The following is an 18,401-nucleotide window of genomic DNA, read 5'->3' as shown; positions in this document are numbered from 1 at the left end:
AAGATGACTTCTATGATGACGACTCGTCGTCGTCGTCGTCGTTTAAATGATTCTCGCATTTCTTGGTCTCCTTCTCCTTTGCGAGTGTATTCAAATAAAGCTCTAAAGAGTTCTCGGATTCCGAAAGCGGTGCCTTTTTATTGATGTTTTTATTCAAGTTGGTGGTTTCGCCCTGCGGGCGGAGGACGTAGATTGGAGCGGTATACGCGGTCGTTTTGTCCCCCCAATTTTTCTTTCCTTTCTTTCTTTTAATCGACGCGGTTTCTACTTCTTCTTTTTCTTTTTCTTCTGCTACTGCTACTTTACTCGAGGACCAACTCGTATCTTTCAAGTGCTGCTGTTGCACGTGGTTTCGTAACCCGAGCGAACGACTAAACTTTCTCAAACACACGCGACACGAGTACGGTTTAAACCCGGTGTGCTGTCGTTCGTGCTTATTCAAATTGCTCGAGGAAATAAATCGTTGGTCGCAATACGCGCACGCGTAAGGTCTTTCTCCCGTGTGCACTAATCCGTGCTTTTTCAAATCCGTGCGACGAGAAAATTCTTTCCCGCATTTTGGAACCGGGCATAAATACGCTTGCTTCCCTTCGTGTTCGACGCGAACGTGCGCTGTTAAAAGATGTTCCTTCTTGAAAGTTTCCGCACATATATCGCACGAGAACGGGAGTGAGAGTGTATTCGTCATGCGGTAGATGCGATACCAACACGACCGACAGCATTTTTCCCCGACGTGCGGTCCGACATACCTCGTCGGAAGGTTCACCAACTCGGGCGCGTCTTTTTTAGTATTCCTCTTCGTCGCTCTCTTTTTGTCTCCTTTGCACTCGCCAGCTGCTACGAACACGCATTGCAACACATCGTGATTAGTGATTTTATCCATACTAACACCTTGAAAAGAACTTTTCGCGTCGCTCCCAAGCGCGAGCGCGAGCGAATTCATCAAAGGCATTTGTAAGAACGCGTTCCTCGCTTCTGCGGTTGCAGTTTGCGCGTCCGGTAATTCGGTGCACGCCAATAAAATCGAGCGCTGGAGCGCAATCATCAACTTGATCTCCGTATTATTAGTATCATCAATGTTATTATCATTATTATCAGCATCATTATTATTCTGTCTTATTCCTTCTACTTTCGGTTTTAGTTGAGGAGGAGGCTCCTCCTCTTCCCTCGACAGTTTGTTCGCGTCGTCTTCAACGTCACCGTCTGAGGAGGGAACCGCGCCGAGATTTTCCTCTTCGAGCACGGACGAGGACAACAACAACATCTCCGCGCCCATTTTAGAGAGTTTCCGTCGTCGTTCGAGTTCATTTTCATCTCGGTCGCACCCGTCTTCGTTCTTTCCCGCTCTTTCTTCTTTGTCTTCTTCTTCGAGTGGTGGTGTTCGGGATCGTTTTTTTCCGGGGTACTGGAAATCGTACGCCACAAAACAACGTTTCGGGTTCTTCGACTTCTGCCTCATCAAATTTTTCTTAATTAAAACGAGAAGAACACTTTCAAGACAACCTCTCTTTTCTTTTACGGATGATGATGATGACGATGATGATGACGATGCATCTCTTTATTCACACCAAGCAAGAAGTGCGCGTTCTTTCAACAAATGATGATTGTGAGAGGACATCATCTTTTTTTTCTTAATCCAAATTGTTTTTATGTGGGGGGACCTCTAAATTTCTTTTTTGCATTCTGGCAGATGAGGTTTTTTTTTTTTGGTCTTCTTCTTGAAAATTCTTCTGCTGTCTGGGAGGAGAAAACACATGAAAAAAATTCACTCGACACGAGAGGTTTTCTTCTGTCTGTCGAGAAGAGAAAAGTTCTGTTGCACAAAACGTCTCTCATCATCATCATCATCATCATCATCATCATCATCAAATCATCTCTTCAAAAAATCGACTTTGACGACGATGATGATGCGCGCGCACACAACAACACCGATGAAAATGGTGAGAGGCAGAGTTTCTTCTTCTTCTTTTTGTTCTTCTTCTTCTTCTTCTTCTTCTTCTTCTTCTTTGTCGTCGTCGTCGCGTTTCCTTTTCCAACGACCCCGAAAACAACACACTTTGGCTGCTTCAAAGGGGAGGAAGAGGCGAAGGCGGAGGACATCATCGCCACCACCGTCGAAAGCGGGAGGCGTTTTTTACGACGACAAAAACGATTCGAACGACAAAAACAACAAAAACAACACACCACCGATGCAACAGAAAGTTTTGACGAGATTTCTCGAGCTTCCAACGGTGCCAATCGGGCAATACGTGGCCTCTCCAACCTCGTATTTACACAAGTTGGATTCGAGACTGAAACAGGCGTGGTTGGTGGCGTTACTTTTGTGTCCGTCTATGGCGAACGAACCGGTGGAGAGAGTGTGCGTGTGTCTTTTTCTCGTCTTGGCTTCGGCGACGAGTTTACCGAGGAAAGTGTGGGGGTCACACACGAGGAATTTAGGCGTGTTAGCGCTGGCTTTGTTCGTGTTTGCGGCGATCGGGAGCGACGGGGTGCCGCTCTTGACGCAACCGAGAGAACCGGCGGCAGCGTTGGAAGGGTTGGAGAACGTGGAGGGCATAGCTTTGTTGACGAGTTATAAGTACGCAATTTTGAATTTTGGACCGATTCACGTGACGAGGAGAGGCGTGACGATTGCGACGAACGCGGCGTGCGTGACATTTACGGCGTTGCAGTCGGCGCACATGGCGTTGTGCACTACGACGCCGGAATCGTTGGCGTTTGCCATGCGCTGGTACTTGACGCCGTTGAAGAAGGTATTTAAAGTTGAAACGGACGAGATTGTGTTCACGCTGTTGTTGGCTTTAAGATTTACATCGATCGTGTTCGAGGAGACGAGGAATTTAAGCTTAGGGTTAGCTTCTAGAGGTTTAGATTGGAAGAATTTAGGATTTCGAGGGTCCATCGACGTGTTCATGCAATTGTTGGCGAGATTGATGGATTCGTTGTTTGCAAACGCAAAGGCGATTTCAGAGGCGGCGGAATCGAGAGGATATAATAGTAATAGCGACGACGACGATGATAACGATTTTTTCGATAACGAACGAGGTTACGGGACGCAAGATAACTCCAAATCGTACTTGAGGATTGAGAATTACGTGGGCACGTTTTTGTTGTGCGCGTTTGTGTTGCACTTTTCTGATTTTCACGTCGCGAAGATGTTTTCGAACGCGTAAAGAACAAAGTAAGTGAGTAGATGGCGTAGTTTAGATTGATAGTAATATAGATGTGGTTATAAGATTAGATTACAGTGTATGTGTGTGTATTAATTTAAATAGTATATAACAGCGCTCGCACGCGGATGATGATGAAGAGGAGAGATTTAGTTTTGTTCATCCTCTTTTTCTTCAATGACCTCCGGAGTGACTTGTTCAAAAATTTCCTTGGTTGACGCCTCGCCGGCCCAGGTGATTTCCTCCACCGCTGGTTTCTGCTCTATTTCTTCAACGACTGGGGCGACGGTTGAGTTTCTCATCTCGGCTTTCAACTCGTTCGCCGCGGCTAAGACGCTCTCGTCGACATCCTCGTCGTCGTCTCTCAACTCCGTGACGCTCGCGCCGTTCATCGCCGAGCTTTCATCTCCGCCGGGCTTTTGGAACACGAAAGTCTTTGAAACCCACGCCAACTCTTCGGCTTCACAGTCTAACCCGCCAACTTCTTTAAACAAGTTCTTCAAGTCCAACTCGGAATACGCGCGGTAGTACGGTTCGTGGCTAAAAACTGGAAAGTTCTCCAACGCTTGGTCGATTTCTTTTTCCATGTTCATTCTCTTCCCGTCGCCTCTTTGCGCCGAGTCGACGAAGAACAACTTACCACCCGGTTTCAAAACTCTCGACATTTCTTTGACGACGTTCTTTTGCGCCTCTGGCGGCAATTCGTGGAACAAGTACACGCACGTGACCGCATCGAACGAGCCGTCCTCAAGAGTGCTCATATCTTCCGCGTTGGCTTCTAAAAGCGTCAACTTGCCGCCGTTCTTGTCGAACGCTTTGTGGTTGTCTCTCGTTTTTGCTAAATAAAACGGACTCAAATCTTGCGCCGTGCACTCCAATTCCGGGTTGTTATCTCTGACAAACGTGAGGAATCGCCCGGTGCCCGTGGCCACGTCCAACAACTTTGCGTTTTTCCTTTGCGACTTCAAGTACTTGTTTAAGTGCGGCAAGCATCGTCGTCTCATGGCATCCGCGGAGCCTAAAAACAAAGTCTCGACTTGGAAATCGTACAATCTCGCGGACTCGTTGGACAACCACCCGTCGGTCTGGTAGTGGAAGTTTTGCGCGTAGTACTTCGGGTACCTTTTCTCGTCGATTTCAAACGTGCTCAAAAGATCTTGCCCGCCGTCTTTGCGTTGCCTTCTCGGTTGCACTTTTTGTTGTTGATCGCGAATGTTGTCTCTGGAAATTCTCAACACTTGCAATAAGTTCGTTTGGTAGGACGGCGCGGTAACCGGGTTCATATCGTACGGAAACTTGTACTCTTCGTTTTCGATGAGTTCCATTTCTTCTCTGAACACGCTCAAAATAGCGGACATGTGCGCCTCGAGAAACGCAGAAACGTCTCTCGCCGCTTCTTCCGTCATGCCTTCGGATTCTTTTTCCGGGGAGTTACCGGCTGTGGTTAAGTTTGCATCCGCAGCTCTGACCATTGGTCGAATCGTATCTTCAAATGGTTTCGTGTCGATGTTATTTTCTTCCAACAAAATCTTCGCCACGGCGCTCGCCACGCCGACGCCGTCCACGTCCGCTCGAGACCCGCCTCTGGAAGCGACAACCCCGTTCGTTAAAAAGAACAAGAATCGCGCCGATACAGCGGCGGTATATTGCGCTCTGAAGACGTTCTTTTGAACGTCTTTCGGGATGGAATCTTCCATGGTTTTCGCAAACTGTCGCGCGATTTGCGCGATGGCGTCTTGTTGTTGCGAAGAAGAAGAAGGCGAAGAAGAGGAAGAGGAAGAAGACGCATTTGGCAGCTCAAGTTTCGGTAACTCTGGCAACTGCGGTAAATCAATCGTCCCGAACGGCGTTTCAATTTTGTTCGACGACGACGACGACGAAGGTGCTTCCGTGTCCACGGCGTTTAATCGAAAATTGGATGCTCTTTTCAAACCACTCGTTACGCCCATTTCAAAGGCATTCGCTCTCGCGCGCGTCGTCGTCGTCGTTAATGGATTACTCCTCTTCCACGAAGGTGCCGCCGTTGTGTTTTTCGCCCACTTTTGAGCGGCTGCTTTGACTCGCCTCGTCGACGCGAACGGCGGAGTCGTTTTTGTCGTCGTCGTGGAATTCGTCATCGCGAGAACAGAAGAAGAAGACAAGGAAGAATACATCATCTCGCGTCGAGCGTGTGTGTGTGAGTGTGTGTTCGTGAGAAGATGTGCGACGCACGAATGGAAGTGAGGATGGGATGTCGTCACCGTTTTTTTTTGGATTTCTTCTTATTTTTCTCTCGCCAGAGCCACAAGTTTTTAGACGGCCTCGTAAATCACCAAACAACAAACCGAACGACGAGAGATGAGCAAAATCACGCAGAAAAGAAGGAAAAAAACAAAACGGAGGGACGAAAAAGTTGAAAGTTGAGAGAGAGAAAGAGATCATACGTAGAACGCTCGTCATAAACATCGGCGTCCTCGCATCATTATTATAAATAAATAAATAAATAAATAAGTTTTTGATTGAATCGTGTTGTTGAATCCTCTCTCTTCTCCTCTTCTTTGAAATGCTGCGCGTTCAGTTAGTTCAACTCCTCCTCGGCGGCGAAGGCGTTCGCGCCTAAACTTTCGCCGCTTTCACTTTTTGATTCTTTTTGCTTGAGAATATCCATCGCCTTCGCCTCGCGGACTTTTAAGCGCCACTTTTGAACTTTCGCGTTGGCATATTTCGCCGCGTGCACTTTCACCTTTAACGTCTCTTCTTTCTCTTTCAGCTCGATCGTTTTCTTCTCGCACATCTTCCTCGCGTCCGCGTTGCTCTCGAACGTCACGAAACAAAAACGTTCTTGGGACGGTTGAAAAACCCTTTTGATCTTCACCTCGAACGTTTCTTCCAAGTAGGTTTTCAAATCGAACGCGTTCGTCGAAAAAACCGCGTCTTTGTCTTTAACGCTTTTATCGTTATCATCATCGCCGTCGTAATCGATAACCACCGGGTTCATTTCCTTCTCGAATTCATTCTCGACGTTAAAATCACCCTTCCCGAGATCGCCTTCTTTCCATCCTTGTTTCGCCAAACGATTTCTCTCCGTGCCTTCGTGTTCGAACCCAGTCCCGACGATGTCTTGCAAAGGAAGTCCCAGTGGTTGGACGCACGCCATTTTTTATGTGTATATCTTCTCACGCAACGAATGAGAGGGAAGAAGAAAGAATTTTTGTGTCGTTGTCTCGCATGTGTTTTCTTTTTATTTTATAACATCAGAAAAGAAAAACAAGCGTTTTCGTCCTCGTCCTTTTCGCTCGAAAAAAGATAAAATTTTTTCCTTCTCGTGTCGTCAGTCTTTGTGTTGCTCTTACCCTCTCACCAATTTATTGAAGAAAATGAGCGCGACGACTACGACGACGACGTGTTCGCGCGCTGCTGCCGCTGCGTTCCACCGACCAACTCTCATCAAGAATTTTGCCCCGACGAAGGCAGCGCCTGCTGCTCGCGCTGCTCTCAAAAAAAGAGCGCAGTTGAGAGGAATTGGTCTCGTCGCGCAATCTGAATTGGACGACGGCGGGAATTCTTCTCTCGGGAAGGCAACGACGTCGGCGGCAGAAGTTGGTGACGATTCAGACGACGAAAAGGACGAACAAAGCAGCAACCAAAGAGGGGCTTCTTTGTCTTCTCGAGAGAGGTTGAGACAAGCTTTGAACGAAGAAATCGATGGCGCCATGCGAGAAGTTTCCAGAGCGCAAACTGAAGAGGAACGACGACCTGCTGCTGCTGCTGCTGCTGCTGCAGTTGCTCCAGAGATAAAACAGATGAGATTCGAAGAAGAGGAAGATTTTTATCCACTCGAGGAAGAGAGACCGCCGAGAACGAGGAGAGGGTTGGAAGAACTCGAACGTCGAGAGAGAGAACGACGAGCGACGAGGACGAGGACGACGACCGCGAGAAGGAGAAGGCCATCGTCTTCTGCGCGTGAAGGCGAAGAGATGACGACGACGAGAGAACGACGAGTGAGAAACGACGCGTCTTCTTCGTCATCTTCCGGTGGTCGAAGAAAAAGTAAACAACAACCAATCAACAATAACAACAGCAGTGACGTGTTCACATTAACGCGTTCACAGTTGATGGGTAAAGAAGTTGTCACCAGAACCTCCGGAGTCCGTTTAGGCCAGTGTTCGCAAATGTGGGTGGACGCCGAAAACTGGACAGTCGAAGCGTTGGCGATTCGACAAAACGCGTTAACCGGTGGCGTAGATCACGTGAAATTATCCGCTTTGCGACAAGTCGGCGACGTTGTGTTAGTCCACGATGAAAATGCAGTCGAAAGACGATGGTCATCGTATAATTTGAGTCCATTGATTGGTTGCGACGTGATTACCGAGGCTGGGGCCTTTATCGGACGCGTGCGAGACTACGAGTTCGATCCAGAAGACGGCTCTGTCAAACGACTCATCGTCGACGCGTGGGGGATATCGGCTATCCCAGACGATGTTATCTCTACCTATGCAGTCGATGTGAGAGAGGTGATCGATGCCGGTCGCGAACGGATTCTGGTTGAAGACGGATGCGAACAAAGAGTCGAACAACTTTCTGTGAGTTTGTTACAGAGGTTGGAGTTAGCCGGTACGCCGTGGGAAGAAGAAGAAGCATTTTTACAAGATCCGTATTACAACAACGAATCGAGCAGGAGAGGTGTGGGGAGAAGAACGACTTCCTATTACGACGAATACGAAGAAGAGGAAATGATTCGGTACGAGCAAAGAAGACGAAGACAAAGAGAGCAGCAACAACAACAAAGTCGAAGGAGAGAACCGCAACGACAACAACAACGGGAGAGAAGGAAAGAAGGCATCCCGCTCATGCGTCCGACGCAATCGTACGAACGAATGGATGCCGATGGTAAACGAGGCTCGCGACCTCAGTTTGATGCGTACTTAGATCCAGTCGACAGACCGTACGAGTACGAGGAAATCTCAGGTGCGCCTCGCGAGCGAAGAGCGAGCGCGAGTAGGCGCTTGGACGAACCTTCTTCCTCTTCTTCTTCGAGTCGAAGGCGAAGACCGGCGAGCGATGACTATTTATAGCGGATAAAGTTTTTTGCTGTTGTATACATATATTTTATTGTTTTTAAATACAATACGTGATGATGTTCGTGATCGCGCTGCTTTTACTTCTGCTCGACCGATAAGTTTGGGCTACAATCAACCTTTACGTCTCCGTTCTCGTCAAATATCTCGCACTCTTCGTGAGAAGGCGTCATCGTCCGGCACTCCATGCTCCCGTCTGGTTGTTCACAGCAATACATCTCCACGCCGTTCGTGTCCTTGTCCACGTACCCGACTAAACACGGTTCAATTCCAGCTTCTATGTTGTAATCATCATCCACTTTTCTTTGTTGTTGTTCTGATTTTTGCGCGTTCGTTACGAAGGATCGTCGAGTTTGATTTTGCTTTTGATCGCGCGCTCTTTGGGAAGCCGTGATGGTGGTGCGCGATGACAAAACCGGTAAGAAGAAGAGCGCAGAGGAGGAATGAAAAGCGAACATATTAACTTTATTAAATGTATAAAGTACTACCGGTAAAATATGCGCGTGCTTTCCTTATGAATTGTGGTGTACTTGTTTCAAAGAAGAATTGAAGAAGAAATCTGACTTTTGATTTTTTGGACTTTTCTCTTGAAAAGGCGTATTATAGGGGGGAACTCTTTAATTCGTACAAGAAAGAATGAGTTCGTTCTTTCATTTCAATATGTATTAGTAGTAGTAGATGTAGCGCTATATTCTCTTTATTCCTGGATGGTAGTATACAACACAGAGAGCGCGTGTGTTTTTCGTGATTTTCTTATTACTTTCTTTCTTTTGCGGGCTTCTTCTTTATATTTTCGGAAGTGGCACTCCTCGAGGAGCGCTCACCGAAACTGGAGAAGAGATATTTATTTTGGCGTCGCGCAAACTACTCGCGCGTTTCCTTTGAAAGGTACAACATTTTCTTACGTTCACGTCCGTCCATTCACGGCCGCATCGCTCGCCTCGCTCGTATTTGCGCCCCCGAAATAATACTTCATATCCGCGGCTAAACCGTCTTGAAACCAGTTATTCGGCACCCAGGTCTTGTCGTACGGATCGTACCAACTCAACCGCGGTTTCACTTTCTTCTTCTCGTCGTAAATCAAAACGTCTCGTAAAAAGGCGTTGTCTTTAGCCATCCGACTGATTGGTAACGCGTGTGGGATTTTTGGGACGTATATATCTCCATTCTGCTGTGTTGTTTTCTGTTGTTCTTGTTGTTGTAATTTGCCTCGGCGAGAGTACTCTTGTTCGATCGCATCGAGGGCGGGACCGAACGAAGTGCCAATTGTTTTCGCCACGTTTCCTAACGGCATTTCGTCCGAGTATTTCGCATCGAACATGGAGAATGATTTCGAAAGCGTTTGGTTCGTGCTCGAAGTGTACGCCTGTTCGTTTAAAAAGGAGGAAAGAGAGAGAAGTGAGCGTTCAAAACCAACGACAACCCGCGAGGTTTTTCTCAAAATAATAATTGTGACTCGTCGTCTCACAAAATGGAAAAAGCGAGTTGATACGAAAATGTCTGTTACTATACACGTACCGCTCGCGCTGCGTTCACGACGGCGTCAAACGAGCGTCTCCGCGTGGTAGTAACAGACGCGTGTCGCAACATGTTGATTCTTCTGTCGCTGTGTAAAAGAGTGCTTTTGAAAGGTTTTTGTAAGACAAAGATCGCGCGCGCGATGTCTGAATGACGTTGTGACACTTTTTTTTTCAAAGTCAAAAAGCTGACTCGGATTATTAAACACAAGGTTTTCTCTTCTCTGATATTTATTTATTTATTTGCAACCCTAAATAATACCCTAAATTGCCTCTTTGGGATTATCCTGCTTACTTTTTGTAAGGAGGACAAAAAAGGACAAAAGGAACAACACGTCCGCAGTTTAAACGCATTACACAAACGGCGCGCGCGGCAGAAAAAGTTTATTATTATGTCGAACAGCACGTCCGTCGTCGCGGGTACCGTCATCGTCGAAATCGTCGACGACGGGAGCTCCTTCCGCGGCGGCGGCGGCGGGCAAAATAATAACAGTAATACACACGCGAATACCACTAACGACGAACGTAATTATGAGAAAAGAGAAACGAGAGTGCGAAGATCTTCATCTGGACCTTCTTCAACGTCTCTCCCGACGACGACGAATAATAACAACGCTCAAACGCGAAGAGCGACGCGAGTGGTCCAAAACGCCACCGTGTTCGTGAACGAAACCGTGGAGCAGTTCTTGGAGAGGTGCTTGGATCGACGGAAGAGTCGCGACAAGGAAGATCTCATCAATGCGACGACGAAAACGACGATTTCTTCGACGTTTGGAACGGGCGGTGGGAAAAGAAATGTGTCCGTCCCGCAGCTCTTTTGGTCGAGTTGCCCTTTGAGCGTGCACGAACGCTTGGATAAGTTGGAGAGCACGAAGCCGTGGCAGTTGAATTTGAAGAAAGGCGATTCGAGATTGACTCTGAGGGTCAAAGACTTCCAGGAGTGGACGGTGAGCGTGAAGAGGATGACGAGCGCGAAAAACCCGCTCGTCGTTCCTCGAGCGGAAGAAAAAGAAAAAGAAAAAGGAGGAGACACAGGTGGGGTGGAAGAAGAGAACGCGGGGGAAGAAAAATTAGTTGTTTCTTCTTTGAAAAAAGAAGACGCGAACACAAAGAAGAAGAAGAAGAAGAAGAAGTCAAAGAAGAGCGAGGAAAAGGAGGAAGATGTGGTGATGGTGGGGGAAGAAGAGATCGCCGCCGAGAACGTCGTCAAAGAAGAAGACAAAGAAGAAGAAAAGAGGAGGGAAATGCAACAACAACAAGAACAACAAGAACAAAATCAGGGTCAGGTTGCCCTTCCTCACGAGGAGGCTCAAAAAAGAATAGGAGGAAACGGCTCTTTTGTTTTAAATAAAGAAGAAGAAGAGAAAGGGCAGAAAAACAAAAAGAGCGACGGAGAAAACGACGAGGAGGACAAAAACAAAGAAGAGAAAGAAGAAGAAGAAGACGAGAAGACGAGAAGTGCTTTGACGACGACGGCGATACACGAGAAGAAAGAGCCGGAAAGTGGAGAAAAACGACCCCGAGCAGCAGCAGAAGATGAAGGTGATGATGAAGAAGCGCGAGCGCGAGAGCGCCTTCTCGGCAACGCGGAAGATGACAAGGCGAAGGACAAAAACGACGATGAGGATGACGATGAAAACTTGAACGAAATGCAAAAGCTTCAGAAAGATGCGATGGCTGTGTACAATGCGAGAGTGGGTAAACGCGGGGGGGAGACGAAACTCACCTCGTTGCTTGAGGCGCAAGAACGGGAAGAGTTGAGCCGGAAGTATCGCGAAACTATCGAGAACGTTTTGAAGAGCTGCAAAGGGAGAAAGAAGACCGTCGAAGAACATGCCAATACCGATCGACCACCTGCTAGAATGAACGCAAAGAAGAGCAGCGGTGATCAATCCGTCTACAATAATAATAATAATAATAATAATAAAAATTACTTCAATTACGGAGCGACGAAAAGTCCGGCAGGACAGCTGGAACACTATCAAACGATTTTGAAGGCGACGCAGCTTCTGGTTCAAAAAGAGCGGCAAAAAGCGTTAGTTATGAAGATATTGCAACACGCGCCGAGAATTCCGGACACGCCGTCAGACTTTGAGGCTCTCATCAGCGGCAAAGATGCGTGTCTGAAGTATAAGCCTCCTCCTGTTCCGGAATTCGTTCCTCCTCCACCTCCGGCGGATGCCCGAGAGCATAAGCATCCATATAGTAACGACGATCGAGGAACGAAGCGCATGCGTAACATCAACGATCTGAACGATTCGCTCCCAACGATGTTTTCGTACGATAATAAGAGAGCAAAGTCGAACGCTGACAGTAGATCCAGGTCGGCAGCGAAGAAGCGCGCCGCCTTGCAGTCGCCGGAGCAGCTCGCGAAAAAGCAAGATTTCCAGCGAAGACAACAGCAATATTTCCAACTCCAGCAGCAGCAGCTTCACCAGCAACCGAAAAAGTTACACGCATCGACGAGAGCATACAAAGAGAGACGCCCAGCGGATAAGATCAGCCCAGAATTTGAGAAAGCGCTCATGAAGAAGAAACAGGAAACTCAAGCGATGCACAGTGACATTGGGGCTATGGATGGTTTGTTGAAGCTCGCGCATGCGGCGAATGTGAGTAACGACACACAGCGGTTGCAGCAACAAGACTGGGCGCGAGCGAACGCGATGCTCAAAGAGGAGTTGAAGCGCGCGAAAAAGGCTGAAGAAGACCGTCTTCAACTTCAAATATTACAAGAAGAGCGAGAGAGGGAAAAACGACAAACCGTATCGATGTCGTCGAATGACGGTTCAATGCAGATCAACGAGGACGGCATGCACGAAAACTCGGCTCGCGCCTATTCAGAAGCCCTCGAGCAAGCGCGCGAAAATCCCGGGGCTTTTCTTAGAAGGAAAGAAGAAGAGGTGAAGCCGAAAAAGACGAAAAGGCCAACGCCTCCGGCGCTGTACGTGCAAAAGTTGCTCGAGATGCAAATGCAGCAAAAGCTCGCCAAGTTACGAAACAATAACCACGTGCAAGCGGTGAAAGATGGCGCCACACGTGCGAACGCCGATATGATGGCCGTAGCAGCGTCAATTCCGAGTCCAAATTACTTCGGTATCGATGCGGCGCCGGTTGTGAAGCTACCTCCTCCTCCTGTTATTCATACGCTCCCTACGAACGTCGGCAATCCGAACCTGAGCGCGCTCGACGAACAACAACGCATTGAAATGTTGGTGCAAGCTCGCGTTCAACAAGAACTTATGCAACATCGCGCGGGTCTTCCATCTATCATTACGCAAGTTCAGCAACAGTTACCGCCGCAGCAGATGCCGGAGCAGTCCCAGCGAGCGATTCTTCAACCGCAACCGCAACCACACGCGCTACAAACGACGATGCGGTCGTTCGACACGGCTCAACAAAATATTCTGCAAGCAGGCTTTCAAAATGATTTACCTCAAAGCGATGGTTACAGTAAGCAGTTGGAAAACGTTTCGAAAAATCTCGGGGCGCCGAAGCAGGTGGCGTATACCAAAGCCGTGTCAGAGCTCGCCGATGTGAATGTCAAACGCGCGCGCGAGTTGGGGATCAAAGATGATAGTTCTGACGAAATACCAGGTTCTGATGTGCGTATCAATAACATCGATAGCAATGTTCTCCCCTCTGACGCTCCAAAGAAGACAGTCGTCGATATGGAAATGGTAATGAAAGCGATCAAACGCCATGCGGCGCAAGACGGAGTTTTCAAGCAGCTCAGATCTATCTACGACAAGAACGTCGCGGAATTTTTGCGCGTGAAGAATGGCGGCGTACCAGCGGTGACATCGACGGAGAAGGATAGTAGTGTCCCTCCACCGGTGCCGATCACCCCGGCTTGGACAAAGACGATGATGGAAGCCGAACGCGCTCAACAGCAGCAAACTGAAATGTTGATAAACTTGATTAAAGTGCAAATGAAAGCTGCGGAGGAGGCGCCGAACGAAGGAGACTCTGTGGAAGCGTTGAGTAGAATGTTGAACGCGTTGAACCAACGTCAGCAACAACCGCCTTTGATTAACCCGTTCGAAGGCATGACGGAAGAAGAAATAGAGGAAGAAGAAAAACAGGCGGTGAGGGAGGTACCGCCGAAGACGACGAAGACAGCACCCGTTGCGCCGAGAGTACCAGCCCAACCACTGATACAAAGGCCAACCATTGTTGCAAAAACCGTTGAAGCGAAGACGATAGAGGGAGACGAAGAAGCGACGACCCCTCCGATTCAAGAGCCAACGCAAACGGTCGAAGAGCGTCCGTTCTCGGACGCGGAAAACGAAAAGGAGAAGAGAGACTGAATGAACAAGAATTTGCTCGCACACGCGAAGGAGAACAAAGAAACAATAAAGAACACAATCTGAAACAATGATTGTGGTTGTGGTATATAATAATAAATATAGCAGAGATGATGATGATGATGCGGTAGTCACTTTTGTATAAATCTATTCGTGTACCACTCACAAACAACAGTTAAACTGTAGTAAACGTCGCGTGTAATTCCTTTCTTGCTTTCTTTCTTTTATTAAAAAGCACTGTGGATGATGAGATGAAAAACAAGAGAAGAAGAAAGAAAAAGAAGAGAGAAAGAAGAATTAAAAAAACTCTCCAGACTGGGCTCTCCAGAGTGGGCTTACATAATTATCTAGGAATTACAACTTTCTAAAACGTGCCACACAGAATGTGGCGGGTGATATGTTGGTTTCAAAAAGCGGTTTTGAGCCCCGCGGAACGGAGTCGCGACGGTCCACCACGCCGTCTCATGGAAACATAAGACTTCGCCTCAGCGGTACTGAGACTTTGAAACGGGTTTTAGTAGTGCCGCCGACTAAAATACGCATATGGACTTAAACATATGGTATTTTCAATGATATATTTCAATCAAAAATCAACGTACTTCACCTATCAAAGTTTCTTCGATCGATCTCATGAGAGCTGAGAGTCATGATAGGCTGAGCATCGCAAATGGATGCTCGAGAGACGTTGTGTTGTCACATGTTTCTGCAATCCCAAAAAAAAGGAGAGAACTCTCGATTTTAATCGATACAAACTCCCAGGCGCCTATGCCAGGGGTAAAATCCCGTCTGGAATTCTTTCCCAAAAAAAAAAAATGCTCTTTCCTCCATGTGTCGTCGTTGACTTCTTCTTCGATGAAGAAGAGAGAAGATATGCAATAACACGACGACAAAGAAAAGAACACAAAAAAGGGAGAAACTCGCCCGCGCAAGTCAAAACTCCCCGTACTCGAACCCCCTTTGTCCGTTCTTTCCCAGCTCTTTTCATTTTTCATTCATCTGCCGTGCGATAGAGAGATACAAAAACGCTCGATTTGTATCTCTAAAACAGAAAGAAAGCAAACGATGAAGAAAAGAGCTCCCACCCTTCCACCCACTATCATCGATAGAGGTCTATCGATGATAACAATACGTGTGACTTTCTCGCGCGCGTGCGCGCGCGCACGCAAAAAAAAAAGTGATATTATATGCGCGCGCAAATGCGCGCAAATGCGCGCAAATGCGCGCGCGAGAAAGTGAAGAGGAAATGAAAAAAAAATGCGTTTTTAGATACAGATACAAAAGTTTCTCTTTCTCTTTCTTTCTTTTTCTCTTTCTCTTTCTCTTTCTCTTTCCATAAGCTTCAGCCCTTCATTTTCTTTTTTTTTTCTCTCCTTTTTTTGAGGACAGACAGGCGACAGGTGGCTTCTGCCACCTTGGCTTTTTTTATCCACTAATCTTTTTATCTTTCTTCATAACTATTCGTTCTGTTGCTCTTCGTACGTAGATACATATTAACACACACACAAACGAAAGAACGTGATACGGTACCATAATAATAACAAACAATGATGAGTTTTACGCAAACCGCGCCGCAAACGTCGGCTTTTTTTACCGGCGCGTCTAAGATGATGAACGCCTCTCGAAGACAATCATCAAAGACGTCATCCAGCTCATCGTCTCATCATCAGAGAGCAGCGGCGGTGAGATTCAACACTATCGTTCGCGCGGAGGGCGAAGAATCTTCTTCTAAACCGTCTGAAACGCCAATCGCACCGGCTGGGACGCCAGTCAGAAAGACGTCCATGTTGGTCATTGGTGCCACGGGGACTTTAGGTCGCCAAGTCGTTCGAAGAGCTTTGGACGAAGGCTACGACGTGAGGTGTTTGGTGAGACCGAGACAGAACCCGGCGGATTTTCTCAGAGATTGGGGAGCGACCACGGTTTCAGCGGATTTGACGAAACCAGAAACGTTACCGCCTGCGTTTGTTGGGATTCACACGATCGTGGACGCGTCCACGGCGAGACCGGAGGAGGACTCGTACGCCATCGACTGGGAGGCCAAGAAGAATACGATTCAAATCGCCGCCGCGATGGGCATCCAAAAGTACGTCTTTTATTCCATCGACAAATGCGAAAAGTACAGAGACGTGCCGTTGATGAATATGAAGTATGCGGTTGAGGAGTATTTAAAAGCGAGTGGGATGAACTTTGTCGTGTTGAGACTGTGCGGGTTTATGCAGCCGTTGATTGCGGGCTACGCCGTGCCGGTGCTGGAGGAGCAATCTCTGTGGGGTACCGACGACGACACGAAAACGGCGTACTTGGACACGCAAGACGTGGCACAAATGACCATGGCAGCGGTGAGAAGAGAAGAAGCGAATGGGAAGGTGTTGACGTTAGCCGGGCCAAAAGCGTACACGGTGAACCAAGTCATTCAACTTTGCGAAAAGTTAGGCGGTAACGAAGCCAAGGTGAGCAAAGTGCCGGTGCTTTTGTTGAAATTCACGAGAGGCTTGACGAGATTTTTCCAGTGGACATCGGCGGCTTCGGACCGTTTGGCGTTTGCGGAAGTCTTGAGCTCGGGCGTGGAATTTAACAGCGATAAGATGGCGGAGACGTACGAAATTTTAGGCATGGACGAAAGCGAAACGACAACTTTGGAGCAATACATGGAGGAATACTTCTCGAAGATTTTGAAAAAGTTGAAAGAAGTTGGCGGAGAGAGTAGACAGAGAGATTTTTATTTGTAAATCATCACATCAGTCCTTCGCACCTTTCTTTGTATGTCAAAGAGCGTGCGATGAGTAAAACGCATTAGGAGAAGAAGGAAGATGAGCGAAAGAGAGAGAGAGAGTCTTCGTTCTTGGAAAAAAAAAGTAATATAAAGATCAAACAATACATGTCGCGAATATATATAATACACCGTTTGTACGTACACGCGTCTTCTGGTGAACTACATAAAGCTGCGACATCTATCTATTCGTCTGTAGGCTCTTCCCACTTCTTTTCTTTGGTCTTTTCATTGAACCAGAATTTCTGAGACGTCTTCTTACTCTCGATCTTGATCCAATCGGTATTACCGTGCCGCGTCGACGTGACTCCGTTAAACATCGGAGTTTCTCGTGTTTTTTCATCAGAGGATACTTTTTCGGTAGCTATGCGAGAACTTACCACGTTATCGTTGTCTTTATCGTCTTCTTTTCCTCCACTTTTGGCAGCCGCTTTCTTCTTCTTCTTCTTCTTCTTTCCTACTATTTCTGGATTTTTTACATCTTGATCTTCTTCTTCTTGTTTCACCACTTCTTCTTCTTCTTCTTGTTTCACCACTTCCTCTTTTTCTTGCTCGACTTCTTGTTCGTGTTGTTGTTGATCCTCTTCTTCATCCTCATTTTCTTCATCTTTCTTCTTCTCTTGAGCGATACAGTTAGGTCTATCTTTTGGTTTTGGAACATCGTTGGGAAGATCCAATGGCGGGGGCGGCGCCGCCGCAGCCAAGCTGATCCCGGCTACTCCGGCGTTCAAAAACTCTCCGCCACCATCGGTGTCGTCAAAAGCGTCCGCTACTTCAGTTGGTGCTCTTCCACTCCTCAACGCCACCGCTACATCGTACGCTCTCCACTCCGCGTACTCCGCTCTCTGCCGTAAATCCTGGTTAAAATCGCACCCTTGCTCTTTATACGGCGTGAAAATTTGGCTCTCCAAGCAATACAAAAACGCCGCCGACGCGTCAAAGGCGTCCACGAGCTCTCTCGTAAACATCTTTCGTCGGTCTCGCTGATCCGCGCGGTCGTACACGGAAAGTGCAAATCGCTTCACTTTCGCAAAATCAATCGACGGATGCGAGGTTATCTTCTTCGTTCGCTTTTGTTTCTGTTGTTTTCGGTAGTTGGAATATTTGAAGAGTACCGTACGTTAAGGCAACCAATAATACTAAAAGTCAAAAACGAGAGAGAAAGAAAGAGCGTTTGGGTTTAGACGCAGAGAAGTCTCGAGCGCAAGCGAACGAACGAACGAACGAGGTCTGCTCAAAAGATTTTCTCGTTCGACGAAACGCTCGCGCACCTCCAACTCTCCCAACAGTTTCTTAATCAAATCTATCGGCCGAGGGGACATCTCCATCGCGAGTTCCACCGCTCTCAATTTACAATAATACGACGTCGTCGGTTCGTGTTTCGCGATTTCTTCCCCTCTGCGAAGGAATCTTGAGATTGAACGATCCTCCTCCGTGTCCTCTCCCTTCGTTGTTGTTGTTGTTGTTGTTGTTGCACTCATACTGTGTGTTCTGTAAAGTGTTCCTGAGAGAGAGAATTTGTTCTGACGAGAGACTTCACACAGACACCTCATTGACAGGTCTGGCTTCCTTAGGGAAAATCC

General features: G+C 47.4%; 10 protein-coding genes across 10 annotated transcripts; 4 read left to right on the top strand and 6 right to left on the bottom strand.

Moving 5' to 3' along the window:
* Positions 1–10: 10 nt before the first annotated feature.
* On the bottom strand, positions 11–1,459 carry Bathy09g00490 (zinc finger protein Gfi-1; the record flags this gene model as incomplete). Its single annotated transcript, XM_007511006.1, has 1 exon — positions 11–1,459. The coding sequence occupies one exon, from the start codon at positions 1,457–1,459 to the stop codon at positions 11–13; it is 1,449 nt and encodes a 482-aa protein (XP_007511068.1).
* Positions 1,460–1,937: 478 nt separating this feature from the next.
* Bathy09g00480 (cobalt ABC transporter permease) lies at positions 1,938–3,173 on the top strand (the record flags this gene model as incomplete). Its single annotated transcript, XM_007511053.1, has 1 exon — positions 1,938–3,173. One exon carries the CDS (start codon positions 1,938–1,940, stop codon positions 3,171–3,173), a length of 1,236 nt encoding a protein of 411 aa, XP_007511115.1.
* Positions 3,174–3,319: 146 nt separating this feature from the next.
* Positions 3,320–5,287, bottom strand: Bathy09g00470 (methyltransferase; the record flags this gene model as incomplete). The annotated part of the gene is made up of 1 exon (XM_007511137.1): positions 3,320–5,287. One exon carries the CDS (start codon positions 5,285–5,287, stop codon positions 3,320–3,322), a length of 1,968 nt encoding a protein of 655 aa, XP_007511199.1.
* Positions 5,288–5,727: 440 nt separating this feature from the next.
* Positions 5,728–6,306, bottom strand: Bathy09g00460 (unknown protein; the record flags this gene model as incomplete). Its single annotated transcript, XM_007510997.1, has 1 exon — positions 5,728–6,306. The coding sequence occupies one exon, from the start codon at positions 6,304–6,306 to the stop codon at positions 5,728–5,730; it is 579 nt and encodes a 192-aa protein (XP_007511059.1).
* A 220-nt stretch (positions 6,307–6,526) lies between these two features.
* Positions 6,527–8,224, top strand: Bathy09g00450 (PRC-barrel domain-containing protein; the record flags this gene model as incomplete). Its single annotated transcript, XM_007510863.1, has 1 exon — positions 6,527–8,224. The coding sequence occupies one exon, from the start codon at positions 6,527–6,529 to the stop codon at positions 8,222–8,224; it is 1,698 nt and encodes a 565-aa protein (XP_007510925.1).
* An 83-nt stretch (positions 8,225–8,307) lies between these two features.
* Positions 8,308–8,685, bottom strand: Bathy09g00440 (predicted protein; the record flags this gene model as incomplete). Its single annotated transcript, XM_007511014.1, has 1 exon — positions 8,308–8,685. One exon carries the CDS (start codon positions 8,683–8,685, stop codon positions 8,308–8,310), a length of 378 nt encoding a protein of 125 aa, XP_007511076.1.
* Positions 8,686–9,134: 449 nt separating this feature from the next.
* Bathy09g00430 (predicted protein) lies at positions 9,135–9,521 on the bottom strand (the record flags this gene model as incomplete). Its single annotated transcript, XM_007511247.1, has 1 exon — positions 9,135–9,521. The coding sequence occupies one exon, from the start codon at positions 9,519–9,521 to the stop codon at positions 9,135–9,137; it is 387 nt and encodes a 128-aa protein (XP_007511309.1).
* Positions 9,522–10,136: 615 nt separating this feature from the next.
* Positions 10,137–14,051, top strand: Bathy09g00420 (unknown protein; the record flags this gene model as incomplete). Its single annotated transcript, XM_007511153.1, has 1 exon — positions 10,137–14,051. The coding sequence occupies one exon, from the start codon at positions 10,137–10,139 to the stop codon at positions 14,049–14,051; it is 3,915 nt and encodes a 1,304-aa protein (XP_007511215.1).
* Positions 14,052–15,592: 1,541 nt separating this feature from the next.
* Positions 15,593–16,777, top strand: Bathy09g00410 (putative chaperon-like protein for quinone binding in photosystem II; the record flags this gene model as incomplete). Its single annotated transcript, XM_007511234.1, has 1 exon — positions 15,593–16,777. One exon carries the CDS (start codon positions 15,593–15,595, stop codon positions 16,775–16,777), a length of 1,185 nt encoding a protein of 394 aa, XP_007511296.1.
* A 226-nt stretch (positions 16,778–17,003) lies between these two features.
* On the bottom strand, positions 17,004–18,299 carry Bathy09g00400 (hydroxyproline-rich glycoprotein family protein; the record flags this gene model as incomplete). Its single annotated transcript, XM_007510827.1, has 2 exons — positions 17,004–17,897; positions 18,090–18,299. The coding sequence occupies 2 exons, from the start codon at positions 18,297–18,299 to the stop codon at positions 17,004–17,006; spliced, it is 1,104 nt and encodes a 367-aa protein (XP_007510889.1).
* Positions 18,300–18,401: the final 102 nt, after the last annotated feature.

Source organism: Bathycoccus prasinos (assembly GCF_002220235.1).
Source record: "Bathycoccus prasinos genomic : Chromosome_9".
NCBI classification, from domain to species: Eukaryota; Viridiplantae; Chlorophyta; class Mamiellophyceae; order Mamiellales; family Bathycoccaceae; genus Bathycoccus; species Bathycoccus prasinos.
This window is presented reverse-complemented; position numbering and strand designations above follow the sequence as displayed.